The sequence below is a fragment of the Solenopsis invicta genome, chromosome 16 (genome assembly GCF_016802725.1).
Source record: "Solenopsis invicta isolate M01_SB chromosome 16, UNIL_Sinv_3.0, whole genome shotgun sequence".
Classification (NCBI taxonomy): domain Eukaryota; kingdom Metazoa; phylum Arthropoda; class Insecta; order Hymenoptera; family Formicidae; genus Solenopsis; species Solenopsis invicta.
In genome coordinates this window covers 24,344,441-24,363,140 of record NC_052679.1, presented here as the reverse complement: position 1 = coordinate 24,363,140, position 18,700 = coordinate 24,344,441, and the positions used below count along the sequence as shown (strand labels likewise).

Genomic DNA, 18,700 nt, shown 5'->3' with positions numbered 1-18,700 from the left:
AATACATAAAAAATTGCTTATTTTATTAAAGTTGTTTATTTTAATAATGTTTGAAATAAATTATTATTAAAAAATTACATTAAATTTTATGTTACAGTTTTAAGGTTAACTAATATGTGGAGAAAAAATTGCAATTTTTAAAATAACCAAACTTAAAACAAATTACAAAAAATTGTTTGCAATTTGTAAAAATTACTATCAAGAAGATCATTATTTTCCCAATAATTCAATTTTGTGTTTTTTTAACTTTAATGCTTTATCAAATATACTTTCAATTTTTGAAAACCTTTACATCTCAAAAAATATACACGAAATATGATAATATGATAATATAGTACTTCTCGACAGAACACAATATTTACAAAGATTCACAAAATATTTATAATAATTATTTGAATATTTTATAAATATGTACGAAAATATTTTACAAACACTTTTATGATCTAACTTTAAAAAAATCATAAAGATTTATCATAAATATCACATAAAAAATACAAACAATTCTAATATAAACGGGAAGAGTAATAAATTAAATAAATAACAAATACGCGGCAATACTGGTCAAAAGCAGTTCTTAGGGCTCAACAATTTTTCTAGATGATTTATAAACATTTACAAGATTTTTTCCAAACTGCGCGCAGCAAGTTTATCGGACTTAAAATATAGTTTTTTTAAGAAGAATCCCGAATAAAATATTACAAAATTAAATTGTTAATCAATTTAATTATTTTTTTATGCTTACACCTCTTTAAGAACTCGCTTAATCCCGAAAAAATAATTAAATTAACAATTTAATTTTGTGATATTATATTCGGAATTCTTCTTAAAAAAGCTATATTTTAAGATTGGCAAACTTGCGGTGCGCAGCTTGAAGGAATCTTGTAAATGTTTATAAAATCATCTATAAAAATGTTAGCGCAGATACACCCAAAGAAGTCTACTTATAAGCAGGAAATTTTTTTTAGCAATTCTTCCAAAAAAATCTTACACCAACCATTTTTTTTTATAAAACATATTCAACTATAAAAAAATAGACATATGAGTTTAAGATCAAAAATAAATTTTTTTATAAGAAATTTTACAATAGCAACTTGAATAGCCATTTGAAAAAAGAGGATATGTAAAATACTCGTAAAACGCTCATTTGCTTAAGAAGAAGATTATTCTTTCTTTCTGACGCAATGCAGACGTCATCACTGCTCTCAAAGTAGCGAACAGCTCTGTATATGAGCAGTAATAGATATTCAGTCCACTACAGTGCTGGTTGGTCGAAATAAGTAAAATAAAAACGTTTTTAAAAACTCATTTAAACGATTGTTGCAGAGTGCATTAGAGTGAATATTTTTCTTGTTTCTTGTAGCTTCTGTTTTAAAAGTTGCAGATCAAAAGTTAGGTTAAAATCATGGATATAAATTCAACATCTCATGATTAATTGATATTTTTCTAGATTTTTAAGTATCTTTTCAAGACTGTATAAGAAAAAAATTATTCAAAATTATTTAAAATGAAGAGGATACCGCTAAAAAATAGAATTTTTTTTGGAATGGTCGGCAGTGAAAAATGACATCTAATATATTGTTAGTCCAGGGCGCTTAAATGCTTTAGATCGGTCCTGACTTAAAGTGATATTACGATAAATGATGTTCACCTTGAGAAGAGGAGGGATTCTGAACTGAACATACAGATGTATTCAGTCCTGGGATCTGACTTTGATTGAAAGACGAGAGAGACTTAGCGCAACGATGTTAGGCTGCTTCTTTTTGTTTTTTCAACTTGTTTGTTATATTTTAATTGGCGGCGCGACAGCATCAAAACCATTGTCTATTTTACTGATAGAGCCTGTTTTATCTCCAAGCCATCATGTCTGGACGATGCATTTAATTAAAGGATTGCTTCGCAAAGGTCATCATGTACACGCGGTGAGCATACACAAGCCTATGGTCGAGGGTAAACTTGCGCAGAACTTGACATACGACGTAAGTATTATATATTTTATAAATTATTTGAAGGCATTATATAAATAAATCGATTTATTTTAATTTATGAAATACATGAGAAAGAGAATATAATTTTTCTGTTTTAAAATATTACTTCTGTTTTAAAATACACGTTTTCATAAGATTAATGCGCGCGCTTTTGGTTCTAATTTATCACATTTTTATATATTCTTTTCTGCATAGTAAAATATACTTATTATTATGTTTTTCATGGGTATTTTCTCATTAGGCTTTTGATGAAGTGATGAAAAGTTATGAAGCGAACGAAGATTATAACCCGGCTGAGTGGGAAACTTACAGCACATTTTACATGACGTATTTCATATATGAATGGGGTATTGAATCATGTAAAGCAATAATAAAATCTAAAGAAGCGAAAAAACTTTTGGAAATGATTAAGACTGTTGAGTTTGACGTTATAGTACATGACATTACTGTGGATCAATGCTTCTATGGATTGTGGGAGGTAAGAACATATTATCAGTAAACTTTAACTCTCTTATCTATTTATCAATTACGGGCAATTAACGTTACGTAAAAACTCAAGCTGTAGAGGCTCTCTCTACCGTAGCTATTGCGTATTACACTAGCGGTCGTTAATACCTTCCCGGTGCGGTCTTTTTTCCTCTATCGTTTTATGTAATGCTGGTAACGTATCTTACATATACATATGCGCATATATGGATGTGCTACGAAAAGACATTTATCACCACTACTGTACATCACGAAAGCATCCAGTTATCGCTTATATAAACTTTGTAATCACTTTTCACTGTAGAACGGCATTGAACCGAATTGAATATCATTAGAGTTTTAATGCACAGTACAAAAAGGTACATGAAAAATTGCGTGACATCCTTTATATATGTAGATATACAGGATGTTTTATTTTAATCTATCATTTTTTATCTCCGCAAGGCAAGATTGAACTAAAAATATGTATATTCGGATAAAAGTTGTATGGTATATGTTTCAAAGAAGAACATATGGTAAAATCATTTATTGAAAAAAACCAATTTCTTTTAAATTATATAAAAATTATAATAATTTTTTTAAAATGATACTGTATATGATTCCCTTTTTTATAATATAATTGTTTTAATTATTTATTTTAAATATATTTTATTAAATATATTTATTAAATATATTTTATATATATATATATATATATATATTTTATTTTAAATATAAAAATATTAAGACAAAATTATCAAAAAATTAAGTTTTATGAGATGTTTTATGCTATATTGGCATATTTCAACATAAAACATAAAATACCTTGTGAAATATTTTTGACAATTATATCTTAATGCTTTTATGCACAGAATAATGAGATGATTAATTAGTGTAACAAAAAAACATTTTTACTTTAAAAAAATGTAATTTGCAGTTTAGAATTACATGTATCTTTTTAAAAGTATTAAGATATAGTTGATGTGATACTCTGGAGCAAACAAACCCAGCAATTTTTATTAGCAGCTATTCTGATGACCGGTATAGAAATTCGATTTCTATTTTCTACCATTTTATTTGTTTATCTGCATTGGAACTAGCCTCGCACCTTTCTGTCTTCGACGTTGCTTTTGACCAGGATTGGATTTAATACGCATTCTAAAATACGTAATTTTATACGTATGATACTATATTAAAATTATGTACAAAGTTTACCAAAGGATAACGCTATGTAGAACAATAATAAATAAAAAAGAAAGAAATAATAAATAAAAGAAAGATAAAAAAAATTAGTATGACTAATCAAAATGTTTTTTTATTATTCAACGACGCGGACCGTACCGCACCAAAAACTCATATGTCTACACAATTTTATTGCATCATTTTCGGCTCTGGACATACTAAGCGTTTGTACTTGCACTACACATATATTTGATTACCTCGGGCATCGCATTTGGAATAGACACAATCTGAGCAATCCGTAACGTTATACTTATACTGAAGGTGATCCAAAATTGAGGATTAAAACGTTTGTACTAATAACTGCTTGTCAATACATTAATTTTACACACGAACATTCAGTGTTGGCTCTCATGGCATTGATTTATGTTTTAATCAGCTATTTAGTTTCAGTTTTCTCCATTGTACTCCATAAATATTCTTTTTCAGGTTGCTAAAAATAAACCACCCGTAGTAGGGTATGTTCCGTTCGGTCCTGCACCTTGGCTGAAAGATTATATCGGTGGTCCAAATTATCCGACTGTTCGACCTTATCCTGCAACCTTTACGAAACCCGTAAGTTTGTGGCAGAGAACATGCAATACTGTATATTACATTTCGAACGATGTTTTACGATATTACTATTACTTGCCAACTCTTCAACGACTTGCTGAAGAATTCATGGGCCACCCTATTAGGCCATTACGTGAAATAGAAAAAGATAGAATTAATATGTTACTACTTAATACTCATTCCGCATTCGAGTCTGGAATTCCCTTGCCGCCAAACGCCCTAGAGATTGCAGGATTGAATGCTCAGACCGTAGAACCAATTGCTGGTGAGGTAGTTGAAAAGCTTCCTGAGGTAAGATAAATTGTTTTTCTTACTTGCGAACAAACAAATTATCAAGTATAAGAATATTAGCAAAAAAACTGTACTTTTAAGAAAACGTTTTCAATGAACTGATTAATTGTATCAGTAATTGATTATGCTATATCAGTATAGGCAGAATATAAATGTGACACGACATATTGTTAAATTTAGAATTATAAAAATATTTCTTACAAAAGTATTCAATTCACAACAATGACTTATGAAAAATGTATAAATTGTATTAAAATAAATTTAATAACAACTTTCTATTTAGATATTTAATAAAAATGTATTAATTATTTATGACTCGTTACGACGATTACTTAAATACTTTATATACCCCTGTATGCTATCAAAATGCAGCATTCACTATCGTTTTGCAGGATATACGTGTATTCCTTGATGGAGCAAAGGACGGTGCTATCGTAATATCGTTAGGAACAAATGTAAAATGGAAAACTCTTGGGCTAGACAAGATCAATGCTGTTATAATGGCTGTGTCAAAACTGAAACAACGAGTGGTGTGGAAGCTGGACATTGAAGTGCCATTTGAAATACCGAAAAATTTAATGATTGTGAAATGGATACCACAAAACGATGTTCTATGTACGTATCTTGATTCTTAGAAAAATAAGAAAAGTGTAAAAATCGATACATATTTTTTATTGATATTTTATTAATCAGCTATTTTGTTATATGTATTCTCTCTCAGATAGTGAAATCTGCAAAACAGATTTGAATAGAATGTACTATTAATTTTTGATGACAAAAAGAAAACAAATTTCGCACAGAATATGATCTCATAATATCAAAAAATTGTTATGATAAATAAAACAAAATTTATTGGATGCTAGTGAGCAAATTAGCGGCAGAAATAAAGCTGGGTCTGCAGCTTGTGCTCATGTTTTACTGCTAATTTGATATCGGATTATTTGTACGCGCAAGAAATATTACACGATTTTTGTCGCTATAATTTGTTGATATAACATATTAGTAGGATGTTTTGACAGATTCTAAGATTAGTACGAACACAGATGGCTATGGTTCTGCTGCCAGATTTGGTAGAACTTGCTGCCAATTTAAGCGCAGTTTGTTATCAGGACTTATTAATGTAAAACATTTTTGTAATTGTGTTTATGATTTAAGCTCTTCTTTTTAACAATTTAAATGTTAAAATTAAATTTAAAATTAGATATTGATACATTTCTCTTAAAAAGAATTGAGTAAAATGAATTTTTTAATTACAAGATTTACTTCCATGTTTTGTCAATTGAAACGGTTATTTGTATCATCATTCTAATGTATAATAATATCGCAGTAGGCTTCAACAAAAACATTGTTATATAAACATTTTATGAATTACATAGTTCTTACATGATTAATTACATAAGTTTTCAAAAATTATTTAAAATCAGACAAGGTACGTTTTTCTTATATAAATTCTTGGTGCTACTAGCAAAAAACAATTCCGCAAATCAAATTTCAGCAGCACGTTAGGTTCCCAAAATAATTGAGGTTTAATGTATAAAAAATACTTTTTGCGATGTATAAGATTTTTTGTAGATAAAGTTAATGTTATTTCTATCTAAACCAATTTTAGTTTTTAATTACAAATAAAAATAGAAGTTTGCTTTTTATAATCTTCTTATAATAAAAGTCAGACTTTCATTATAATAAAAGAATTATTTACAGATGACAAAGTAGTTAATTAAAAAATACATTTTGTTAATTGAATCAGAATATTTACAATTAATGAAATGTTTATATCAATACAAGTATTATAATAATAGTTAAAGAGTTAAATAGTTTAAGAGTTAAAAATCTTATAACCAATAGTAGTTTAAAAGTTAAAATTCCATGTTATAACCAATTTTTATGTTTAGCTCATAAAAATATGAGAGCAGTTTGGACGCATGGTGGTCTTCTTAGCACGCAGGAAGCCGTTTGGAAAGGTTTACCAATGATCGTAATGCCCTTCTTTATGGATCAAAAATCTAATGCACAAATATTAGTATCTAAAGGCGTTGCCATACATTTGGATGTTAAAATTTTATCTCTACAGAGTGTGTCGCACGCATTTCAAGAAATAATTTACAATGAAAGGTACCATATTTTGATTGTTCTAAAATCACAATTATATGTAATATATTATATATATATATATATATATATATATATATATATATATATATATATAATGTAATCATTTTATTTAAGCTCTAAATTAACAGTATAACTTTTTTAAATAATGTCTAAATATATGGATTGTATAATCAATTTAAAAATTTCTTAAGAATTACTTGTCAAGTAATCAATTTAAAAATTGGTTTAAAAGTTTTAATATTTATTTGTCTTGCTATGCATACCGAAATATAAGAATAGAATTGACGTCGATAAGATATCCATTTGATAATTTCGAGGTTGAATCGATGTCGATTTTATTATTATTTTTAACTAAGATTCTTTAATTAAAATGCGTAAGTTAGAATTACATTATTAATAGTAAAACATTTTGATGCAGTTATACAAGAAACATGAAACAATTATCCAGTGAATACCGGGATCGGCCAATATCACCGTTAGAATTAGCTATTTGGAGTATCGAATACAGTGTCCGTCATCCTAATGGAAGTTTAGCAACGCCGCTTAGATCGCAGAGCTGGGTGGAACAAAATCAAATTGACGTTTATGCATTTTTATTCCTTATTCTTATCATAATATTGTTTAGTATATTTTTTGTAATAAAAACACTGATTAGTTTTTGTTGTAATCGTATATTCACCCGATCAAATGTAAGTAAAAGAAAACTTGAATAAGCCATTAAAATATATTTAGATATCGTATGTAGTTTGTTGTCACTATTAATAAAACAATTTTAATCATTTGATTGATTTATTAATTAAAATTATATTTTAAAGTATATGTAGCTATAAGTAATAATAAAATTTGACAATATTTTTATGTAAGATTTTCATGTAAGATGCGCATTTCATTTGAGAAGAGATATTAGAAGTTTTTTAATACTTTATATACATTCTTTTTTCATTAATACATATATATATATAACTTAACATAAAGAATTTAAAGCTTTTCTGTCTCTCTCTCTCTCTCTCTCTCTCTCTCTCTCTCTCTCTCTCTCTCACACAGTATTTAATAATAATGAATTAAAATTTTTTAAAAATATAGTTACTTATAAGATTTTTTTGTTCACTTACATTTTTAACACAATTCCTTAACTTTATGTATATTAGTAACAATTCCATTGTCATATCTTGCGCAATGATTGACACTGACTGAATGATCATTTTGTATGCAAATGTTTTCACTCGAGCTTCCTAATGACAGTAGTAGAGCATGAATAGATACTATGTACTATATATATATATATATAACTGTTCATAATTCATTTATGCATTTTCTGTCTCTTTTTTTAATAATTATTAAAAAGTACGTCAAGAAAATGTCAACGTGTCATTTTGCCAATCCGTAAAATAAAACGACATTACGCTATTATCTTGAAATGAGGAGAGAAGGAACGCTATACTAGTCATACTGATCTATTCTGTTCTGTGACCGGATTGAAAAACCACGCGGCGCAATTGGCAAGAGGCTTTGCGCAACAATGTTAAGTTGTTTCATTTGGTTGTTTTATTTTGTTTGTTGTATCTTTATGGGTGTCGCAACAACAGCAAAGCCGTTGTCGATTTTATTTATGGAGCCTATTCCATCAACCAGCCATCACATCTGGGCAGTGAATTTAATTAAAGGATTGCTTCGCAAAGGCCATCATGTACACGCAGTGAGCATACACAAGACCAAAGTTGAGGGTAAACTCGCTCAAAATTTGACATATGCTGTAAGTAGATATTATGAGACTTTAAGATGTTTTAGATATAAATTGATTATTTGTCAATTTGATAAAAAAATAAGATAGAATATAAATTTTAATATATCATTTTAACATTATTTTAAAATATTATTTTACATTTAACATACATAAAGAAAAAATTAAGATAGAGTTAACAGAATAATAATGTAATTTTTTTGGCTGTCTATATAGAAGGATTGTGAGAATTACACAGTACTCTGAGAGCAAATGTGGTTGCCTCAATATTAGCAAGTGTAGCTATTATTACCGTAATTTAAATGTAATATAGATGTATTATCATAATGCTAATATGAGAAATACATAATAGAATCTGTTCACGTGCAGCACTTAGTAACAAAATAGAGTAGCTCTGCACGCAATTTACCAATTTGATTCAAATTGACAGCGGAAATCGAGCAGAATGTGTTAAACTGCCATTAAATTAGCTCAAGTTATATCGGCAGATTGCCGAGTTTAATGCGGATACAGATGTTGCTAATCTGCTGGCATACTTCAGACATTTCGATGACTAGGATATAAATGATACGTACAAAAAGGATAATAATACATATTACATCTTGTGTGAAAATTCTACGCGAGTTGATACTGCTGCTATCTATTATTGCACTGGAACTGAACTTTTATAATTAGTGCTGTGTTCATTTACTATATCTTATGTGTAGTCCTAGATAGTAACATATTCTTTGCATAAAAAAAGAAATACTTGCTAACTACAAGTTTCCCTTGGATTGCAATCACGTTGCTACAACGGAAATGCCTATCTCGTTGTAGGCTTCTTGAAGGCAACAGGAAGAAAACTGTTTCCCAGACAACTGAAGGACAATAGCGTGCGAAACTTATTGATATAAAATTTCTAACAACTTATTATAAATAGTATACATACATTTTTGACAATATTATAAATAAAATCGGCAGCCGCTTATTTAAAAAAAATAGATTTATGTATAACAACTCAAACAATCTACTTTTATCAAATTGATAGTAATACGTGGGAAACTTGTTATCTAAGACTGTATCATACATCTCTCAGTCATACTATTTGTTCTGTAAGCTGCATTAAAGAGATAGTAATAATCTTTTGTTTGAGGCAAACATGTATGAGGGTATTCTAATTAAAAGTTATCTGTTACAACTATGGGTGTGTGAGTATCGTAGCCTCTCAGAAAAGATTTCTAATTACAAAGCTAAAAATATTCTTGATGTACCTGATCTTATTGCCACCTTGCGCAAGATAAAAATAAAGCAGTATTAAGATGAAATCTATAATTCTTATTTTGCTTTATCTAATTAAATAAGATGATTTATTATTTTAAGACAAGAGCAAATTTCAGCTTATATATTTTTATATTTGGAATAAAAATTTACTCCATGTTATAACGCATGATGATTAATCGCTACGCAATTCGGGATATCATCGATAAGAGATCGTGCGATTAAGTTCTCTCTCGTAAGAAAGATTTGCATGTGTTGCATTATAATCAATCATTATAATCAAGTGCTTATGAATTTAAAGGATTATTTGGCTATGAGACCGAGGAGACTAGATATTTTTGATACTTACGAAGCAAACAGCTTTCTTGTGGGCCTTCGTGATATCAGAAAAAAACATTCTTTCAATTTTCCTCAGATCTGTCGTTAAATTAAAAATATTATAAACATCACAAATTTCCATTGTCTAATTTAAATCTGCCTGAGAAAATGAATAAGATAGCATCAAGATCATTTAATTCAAGATTTAAGCACTTTTCTATTTAAGATAAAATATTAAGAGTATAATATTCTCTTTTCAATTATAATTATGATTGTTTTTATATCAATCTTATTTTTTTATGATGATACATAAAAGAATAATAGCATTGAATCCAGAAATCTTTTCTGTAGGTGTATACACATATGGGTATAACCAGAGTTAGGAAGTAACGCGATACTTGTAATACCGTTACCGAGTAACACGTTACTCTTTTAATGTAACGTTTTCATCCTTGGCATATCTTAACAGCTGTATGTAATATTATAACTTGAATTTACGTACATTTTTCATTTTCAAACATAGATAATGTTGTAACAATCATAGAAATTTTTTTTCTTGTAAAATCACATTTTTACATACCTTTTCTCAAACTATATAATGAAGGGTATTTATTATTTTTTTTTTTTCAGGTTTTTGATGGTATGATGGAAAGTTACGAAGAAGCCGAGGATTATAATCCGTCTGATTGGGAACGTTACAGTGTGCTGTATATGGCGTATTTTACATATCAGTGGGGTATCGACGGATGTAATGCAGTAATAAAAACGAAAGTAGCGAAAGAGCTTTTGGAAATGATCAAGACTGTCGAGTTTGATGTTATAGTGCAGGACATTACTTTAACTCAATGCTTGTACGGATTATGGGAGGTAAAGATGAAGCAATTTACTATTGATAAACCATAATTGTTAAAATTGTAAGCTACTGAAATTGCCTTATAAATTAAGTCATGTTTGTGGCTACATTTGCTTTGACATTTTTTGCGTTTTTTTTATACTTTTTTATGAAATATTAAATAAAGACAAGTGATGTTTTACAAGTATTGTAAAACATCAAAGCGAACACTGTCTATGTAAGCTCACAATTAATTTTGTACAATCAGTGCGGATAAAAGAAAAACTTGTAAATAGAAATTGACAAACAAAAATAAGACAAGTCAAATTATCAGCATTCTGTTAATTTCACATTGTGTATATTCCGCATCATCCAAGATAACAGAAACATATTATATAAACATTCCATTAATATTTGTCAAAAATATTGGAATATTTTGACAAAAAGATACAAAATATTTTATAAACATTTTTGAAATAAGATCATACATATATTATAGAATATGAAAATGAGATTGTTTCAAATATTCTGAAAATGTAAAAAGAATATTCTTTAACATATTCCAAGAATATTTAGAGAAGATACGTAATACAACGTAAAGAATATTTATTTATAAAATATTCCAGAATTAAATTTTTTTTAATATTCTAGATATTTATGCAAATACATATTCATGTTGATAGAAAAAAGATAAAGAAAAAAATAATAAATTATATTTTATCATATATATTTTAACGTATTATATACAGGGTAATCCATAATGGTTGGAACAATTGTTTACCATGACAAATGACTTACTGACTTTACTCCATATAAATTACATGAAGTGCAAACGGTACTCACACAACCATCATCTCTTATGGTAAATAGTAGTTCCAACCATTATGAATCACCTTGTATAATATTGTATAAATATAATTGTGATAGAGGATTATAATTCATATATAAAGAAATAAAGAGGGTTATAGAATACTATTTTGTTTTTTAACAATAACTCAATAAATATTAACGCGATACAGTTCTAATCAATTCAAGTTTATTAGTCACAGAGTTCTACCATTCACTTTATAGGTAGAAGTTTATTGGATAAATAAAATGAATGTAATTTACAATTATTGACAAGGGAAAAAAGGAATGCATTTGTGGAATAGCAGAAAAATCGTGGAATACTTACAACTAATGAAATGAAAGGTACTTTTATTTATAAAAAAACATAAATTAATAATTTTTCGTAGATTTTACACACAAATAAGTGCCAGAAAACAAGGTTTTACAAATATTTCATAAAATACATTTTATTATTAAAAAAAAATTTTTTTTAATTATTTTTTGACTTAAGAACTTTAAAATAAAACTTTTTAAAATAATTTCTGTGTTTTTAATAAACATTATACAACGTCTAAAATAAAATTATGAAGTTACAAGAAAGATGCACTTGGCAGACCATCATATTCTACAACTATAGTCCGAATATAACACGCAACTATAAATTGTCACTCTATATCACAATTATTTTATATTATAATTACATGTGCATGATAAAACATATTTTGATTCTTTTATTTTTTTTTATCATTTTTTAACATGTATTTGCATCTAATTTTAACAATAAAACGTGTGTACATAATATGGATTTTTAATAAAATTCTTTCATTACAATACAGTGTAATATTACATTATGTATGAATTAATACATAATGTACATGTATAATACAAGTATCCATGTGAATCTGGCATCCAACTTAAAAAAAAAAATAAGTTTTTCAAAAATGCATTTAATTTAACTTGGTTTGTATTTGTATTTGTACCACTTTTTTTTGTTTGTACCTCAAGAAATTGAATAGAGTATAGAAAATTAGAAAATGTTAATATCTCACATATCCCCGGTAAAAAATTTTTCATAGATAATTACATATAGTTACCTATAGGTATATTATTATACAGGATGTTCTAAAATTAGCAGAAGTTTTTTCATGAGCGAATTTTTCAGAATATTCCAAGTTGAAAATTCTAATACAAAAGTGTAGAAGCTATTATAAATTATTAAAATTATCCAATTATAGCGCTTAAAATTTGTGCGTTCAAACATGGCACATAATACAGTGTAAAGATGCCCTTTTATGTACATTAATTGACTTTCTACATATTAACTTAATTTTTCATATAATGATATAGAGTCACTTTTAAACTTTGTTTTGTTCATCAGTGATCATTTAATTTAAATTGTTCATTATGTCAACCTAATGTTACAAAATGTCAAGCCATTAATAAATCAAACTGTCAAAACTATTAAATGAAGTACATCGACATACTTCATTTGCCAGTTTACTCCGGTGTTAATTGTGTCATTCCTGAGCGTGCGAATTCTAGGCGCTACAATATAAACAACTTTAACAATTTAATTGAAAAAGTATTATAACCTCGATATTTTTGTATTAGGATTTTTGACTCAAAATATTTCAAAGAATTTGTTCGTAAAAGAATCTCTGCTAACTCTGGGGCATCCTGTATACAGTTATACATAACTATGTATCAACTATGTCCATATATATTAAAATATGATTTTTGCATTATTTGTTAATAAAAATAATAGACTTTTTGTAGAATAGTGACTAATTTATTTCATTTGCCTATTTTTTATTTTGTTTATTTATTACAAAGAACAACTATTTAGTTTTAGCTCCTTCCATTGTTACTTTATAGATGTTTTGCAGGTTGCTAAAGGTAAACCACCCATAGTGGGCTACATTCCGTTTGGCCCCGCACCTTGGCTCAAAGATTTTGTCGGTGGTCCTAGTTATCCGACTATTCGACCATACACACATGCAGCCATAGCAAAACCCATAGGTTTGTGGCTAAGAACATTAAATGTTCTGTATTATATTGCGGATAATTGTATACGACATTACTACTTTTTGCCTATTGTTCAACGAATTGCTGAAGAATACATGGGTCACGCGATTAGGCCATTACATGAAATAGAAAAAGACAGTATTAATATCGTATTAATTAATACTCATTCTGCATTTGAGCCTGGAATCCCTTTGCCCCCAAACACCCTGGAAATTGCAGGACTGAATGCTCAGGCTGTGGAACCGTTTGCTGGAGAGGTAGTTGTAACTCTTCCCGAGGTAAAAAAAATTACCTATTCTTTTAAACTGAGAAATAGATGTAAAAATTGCAGTAAAAACGTAAACATGAAACTCTTACATATTAAAGAAATGGCAATTTTTTAAAAAGTATCGGTATCTCATAACTGGCTATTTCGGCATTAAAATATATCTTTGTAGATTATCAAAATGTTTAGATTATTATTATTTCGCAGGACATGCGCGTATTTCTTAATAGAGCAAAAAATGGTGCCATCATAATATCATTAGGAACAAATGTAAAGTGGAAACCCATTGGGCTAGACAAGATCAAAATTGTTATACTGGCTTTATCAAAATTAAAACAACGAGTGTTGTGGAAGCTAGATGTTGAAGTGCCATTTCAAATACCGGACAACGTAATGATTGTGAAGTGGATGCCGCAGAAAGAAGTTCTATGTATGTTTTCTGATGTTATCATATGAATGATATCATATGAATATTCATACGATATGCTGATATCATACGACATCATGTACTGTTAAGGATGTGTTTGGTTACTTTTCACACATTTCTTTACTTTCGTAAAAAAATTTTTCTCTAATTAAGTTTATAATTTTAATTGTCATCACTCATATCAATGTGAAATTTTTATGTTAGGAGGTGCATTCAAGTTATAATATTTTCCAAGATTTATCTCAGGATTGAAAACAAGACTAAATATTGTGTTAATTTTTTTTACTCATCCTCAGTAAATGTTTACGTTTTGTAAAATATGTGTTTTTGTCGAATATTTTTATTTGCTTCCATTTTTGAGAAAAAATTGAGAGATCTTATTTGAATGCACCTTAATTGAGAGTTAAAATTTATTATATTGTAATAGTTTTTTTTATTTTTAGCTCATAAAAATATAAAAGCAGTCTGGACACATGGTGGTCTGCTCAGCACGCAGGAAGCTATTTGGAAAGGTATACCACTGATTGTAATGCCTTTCTTCATGGATCAAAAATCCAATGCACAAATGTTAGTAGCTAAAGGAGTTGGCATATATTTGGATATTAAAACTTTGTCTACACTTACTGTATTACACGCAGTTGAAGAAATACTTTACAATGAAAGGTATCATACTTCGATTATGTTTTATTATCATTATTTTATTATCAAGTATTATTTAAGCATTAAATTAGCAATAGAATTATTTAAAAAAATGTCTAAATATAGTATTAATAGTATAGTAAAATTGGTTTAAAAATTCAAATTGAAACAACTGTACATAAAATAATAGATTATAAAATTTAATTTTTTTTTATTTATACATTTTAAAATTTAATATTTTTTTTATTTATGTTACTAAACTTTAATTTAAAATATGTGGTATTTTATTTGTATTAAATCATTAATGATCAAAAAATGTTTGGTACAGTTATACAAGGAACATGAAACAATTATCCAGTGAATTCCGCGATCGGCCAATATCGCCATTAGATTTAGCTATTTGGAGCATTGAATATTCTGTCCGCCATCCAAATGGAACTTTGGTAACACCGTTAAGGTTTCAGAACTGGCTAGAGCAAAATTTAATCGACGTCTACGCATTTTTATTCCTTAATGTTATTGTAATTTTGTTAAGTTTAATCTTTGGAATAAAAGTACTGATTGGTTTTTGTTATAATCGCACATACACGATGTCTAAATTGAACAAAAATAAACAAGCTTAAACGGTGAAAATATTAACACAGATAAACACTACATTCAATGTAGTTGTTTTATGTAACATTAATCTAAAAAAATTAATGTGTAAATATAAAAAATGTACATTAATTGTATAGATATTGTAATTGAAATAAATTATTATACTAAATTAATCAAGATAAATATGATAAAATAAATCAAGATAAAAATAGCAAAAAATTGAATTTTTTATAATAAAATATTTTAGTATATAAAAATTTTCTTTTGGCAATAAATAAAATAATTTATTAATGTATAACAAATTTTTACTCATAAAAGATGTAAACAATTTGTTAAAATTCTCTTAAAATTCTCTTCCGGAATTTCTTTATCTTAACTCAAAGATATCCAGGTCTGCTTAGGTTTGCTCTGAAATAGACCCAGGACAGACAAAACAGAACAAATCTATTATAGAGTTCCCTAGTATTTTTGTATACGTTATTTTTCAAAAATACGGCCGCAGCAACCAGATTTCGTCAAAATTCTGCGAGTGAGGAAGGATCTCACTATCTCGCTCTTTCACAAATAGCAGAGTATATGTGATATGTTTAGTTACCGACGAGAGACTATTAAGAGGATGCTAAAGTACCACGAATTACCGACATTTACAGTGCATTAAATATCTTTGGATTGGCTTTACAGAATCACAAAAACTTTTTTTAGAATTGAAATACGCGTAAAAAGAAAGGGTGCTCAGGTCAATTTTATAAGAAAATTGAACAAAAATTTAATAAATCATTAAAAATTCACTCGTATAGCCGTCACCTGAGGTTAACTTTACCTTAATACAGAAGTTGTGTAGCTCGTGCGTACAAAATGATAGTAGAGCTTCAGAAAACATGCACGAATAACACTGACCTCGCAAAATTACGATTGAACGCCTAACAAAAAAGATACGCTAATGTGCTTTTACCACATGCATGTTTCGCTCAACGAAGCTGAACTGTCATAAACAGAGCAATATGGAGCCCTACAGTAGTTGATAGGACTTTTTGCAGATGGCGAAATAATCAAAAAACAAAGACAGATCTATGCAATGGACAAAGAACAATAGCCTGGTCTTGCTCGAAAAATAATCTGCAGTGATCTGTAGGACCGACGTCGAGGAAGTTCTTCTGTTACTTTAGCATCCTCTTAAAGACCGCTAACCTTACGGGAGTTTGTGTAACTGTTAAATTTTTAATGATAAACTGACGATACAGTACTAATTTTATAATTTATTGTTATCCTGAAGTTTCATAGATATGCTTATGTTTTGGTAACCTGAATATTCTCGATTTTTATTAAAACTTGCAGTTTTGATGTTAACATCCAAGTTTGATTATCGACAGAGATAATAACTGATCAAAAAGAATTACAATTTTAAAGCAATATACGATGATGTTATTAAATATAAGTATGCATACTTGCTTATGAAGTATTTGTATAATAAAAAAATCAAGATTTTAATAATGTATTAGGGGAAAGTAGGGTTATTGTACGCACTGGGTAATTGTACGCTTCGTGGTTTGGCACCTTCCCGATGAATAGAAATTATATCACGACGATATTTGTAGGCTGAAGGCATTTTTTAAATATATAACCATACGTTATATCATTTAAAAACGTAGTTAATTGAAAAAATAAGAAAAAGTAAAATCATGATTTTTCTTGCGATTTTGGCGTTCAGAAAATAAGGCAATAAGTCCGTATTTTTACTTTAGTCATTTAATTTTGTTATACCTAACAAAAGTACGTTTTTTCCTGCGTTCTTTGAGCTATTGTTTATTAAATTTAATTAAATAGTCATCAAGTAATTGTTTTTTTATCAAATCAAGTTCGCCGTCGACAATTTTACGCATCCATCTTGAAAGGCGTGAGACAACGTGAGATCAACTATAGTGCCACTAGTACAGTGTAGTGCAGTGTAGTGTAGTTAAAAGAATGGGCTATAACCTCATTTTTCCTCCGCGTCCATTTATCCAACCGCACGTACAATTATCCAAGGCCCGAGAAATTTTTTCGTTTAACCACTTGCTTCTTTTTGCTGAATATAGCATTACCAAATAAAAAATTGTTCAATATGACAATACATAATGATAAAAAAATGTTTAAAGTTTCTATTTCTGTACTCGTATCGATTTCAACTTTAAAAATCACTTCACTGCGATAAATTTCCCTTAGGTGCGTGCAATTTACCTACTTTCCCCTACTCAAATATTTGCATTAACAATCATATAGTCGATAACGTCATCGTTCTTCAATTATCGCCGGGCTCCTGAGGCCCCAGTAATGGCCCCGAAAATTTATCCAAGGTTGACGGTCTTTAATAGTCTCTCGTCGGTGGTTTAGTGTAATATGTATGTATAAATTATCCTTTACGCAACGTGAATAGCGTAATTGAAGTTTAATGGTGAATGTTCAGTTGAATGTTGCAATAATTCCTCATCAAAAAATGTTGGACATAAAGATTGGACGCCTACAAATAATTCATATCTTTGTGAGGTTAAGTAATATTTGTTATAATAAAATCATAGGAGAACATTAAATATAAAAATTATGTTAACATATGTTATTTAGATTAATATACAAAACAAGTTTGTAGTATTTTTTATAATACTTATTGATAAATATTACATATATTTAAAAGAAAAGAGTAATTACAATTTGAATTTAAGCGGGAGTTGACAAAAAATTCTCCAATCAAAGTGTCGAAAAATGCTCTAATCAAAAATGGCCGCCTTGCTGGCCAGCATTAAACTATACTCTAACTGGAATGGGCACTAGACGCCAGAGAACGTGACGAGAGAGAGCCATTTCGAAGGGCCACCTCTCTTTGTCAGTACAGTCACGTTAGAAAGTTTTGCAGTACCATGAGAATAGATAAACGAGCGACTTGAGTGATATACATAAATAAAACAAAAGCAAAATTGTATTATACTTTTTTAAGTATTTAAGTAACTTTTTAAGTAAAAGTTAATTTCTTTCTCGTTTCCACGAATTCCGTTACATGCTGTATCAACATAAAAACAAAGAAGAAATTTAACTTTTGAGTAGGAATGTAAGGAGAATGCTGACGCATGCGCAGAGAACGCTTAGAAAAAGAGAG

The 18,700-nt window shown here is 28.5% G+C and overlaps 2 protein-coding genes across 4 annotated transcripts; both read left to right on the top strand.

Annotated features, from left to right (window-relative positions):
- The first annotated feature begins 1,664 nt into the window (after positions 1-1,664).
- On the top strand, positions 1,665-7,425 carry LOC120356776 (UDP-glycosyltransferase UGT5-like). The gene is made up of 6 exons (XM_039458201.1): positions 1,665-1,976; positions 2,227-2,463; positions 4,119-4,532; positions 4,925-5,147; positions 6,425-6,644; positions 7,063-7,425. The coding sequence occupies exons 1-6, from the start codon at positions 1,743-1,745 to the stop codon at positions 7,355-7,357; spliced, it is 1,623 nt and encodes a 540-aa protein (XP_039314135.1). The 5' UTR covers positions 1,665-1,742; the 3' UTR covers positions 7,358-7,425.
- Positions 7,426-7,753: 328 nt separating this feature from the next.
- On the top strand, positions 7,754-15,746 carry LOC105196490 (UDP-glycosyltransferase UGT5). 3 transcript variants are annotated; one of them, XM_011171521.3, is made up of 6 exons: positions 7,754-8,397; positions 10,591-10,827; positions 13,507-13,923; positions 14,118-14,340; positions 14,781-15,000; positions 15,305-15,746. In XM_011171521.3, exons 1-6 carry the CDS (start codon positions 8,164-8,166, stop codon positions 15,597-15,599), a joined length of 1,626 nt encoding a protein of 541 aa, XP_011169823.1. In that variant the 5' UTR covers positions 7,754-8,163; the 3' UTR covers positions 15,600-15,746. The 3 variants fall into 3 exon arrangements, with proteins under 3 accessions (XP_011169823.1, XP_039314134.1, XP_025990738.1); XM_039458200.1 differs by lacking the exon at positions 7,754-8,397 and adding an exon at positions 8,859-9,257; XM_026134953.2 differs by lacking the exon at positions 7,754-8,397 and adding an exon at positions 10,252-10,431.
- Positions 15,747-18,700: the final 2,954 nt, after the last annotated feature.

What these genes read in the sequence shown, in the direction of transcription:
- LOC120356776 (XM_039458201.1), top strand. Translation starts at nt 1,743, where the DNA reads ATGTTAGGCTGCTTCTTTTTGTTTTTTCAACTTGTTTGTTATATTTTA. An exon ending in CGCAGAACTTGACATACGAC is followed by an intron (nt 1,977 to 2,226) that starts GTAAGTATTATA and finishes TTTTCTCATTAG; the next exon opens with GCTTTTGATGAAGTGATGAA. An exon ending in GAAATAATTTACAATGAAAG is followed by an intron (nt 6,645 to 7,062) that starts GTACCATATTTT and finishes ATTTTGATGCAG; the next exon opens with TTATACAAGAAACATGAAAC.
- LOC105196490 (XM_011171521.3), top strand. Translation starts at nt 8,164, where the DNA reads ATGTTAAGTTGTTTCATTTGGTTGTTTTATTTTGTTTGTTGTATCTTT. An exon ending in TAGTTGTAACTCTTCCCGAG is followed by an intron (nt 13,924 to 14,117) that starts GTAAAAAAAATT and finishes ATTATTTCGCAG; the next exon opens with GACATGCGCGTATTTCTTAA. An exon ending in GAAATACTTTACAATGAAAG is followed by an intron (nt 15,001 to 15,304) that starts GTATCATACTTC and finishes TGTTTGGTACAG; the next exon opens with TTATACAAGGAACATGAAAC.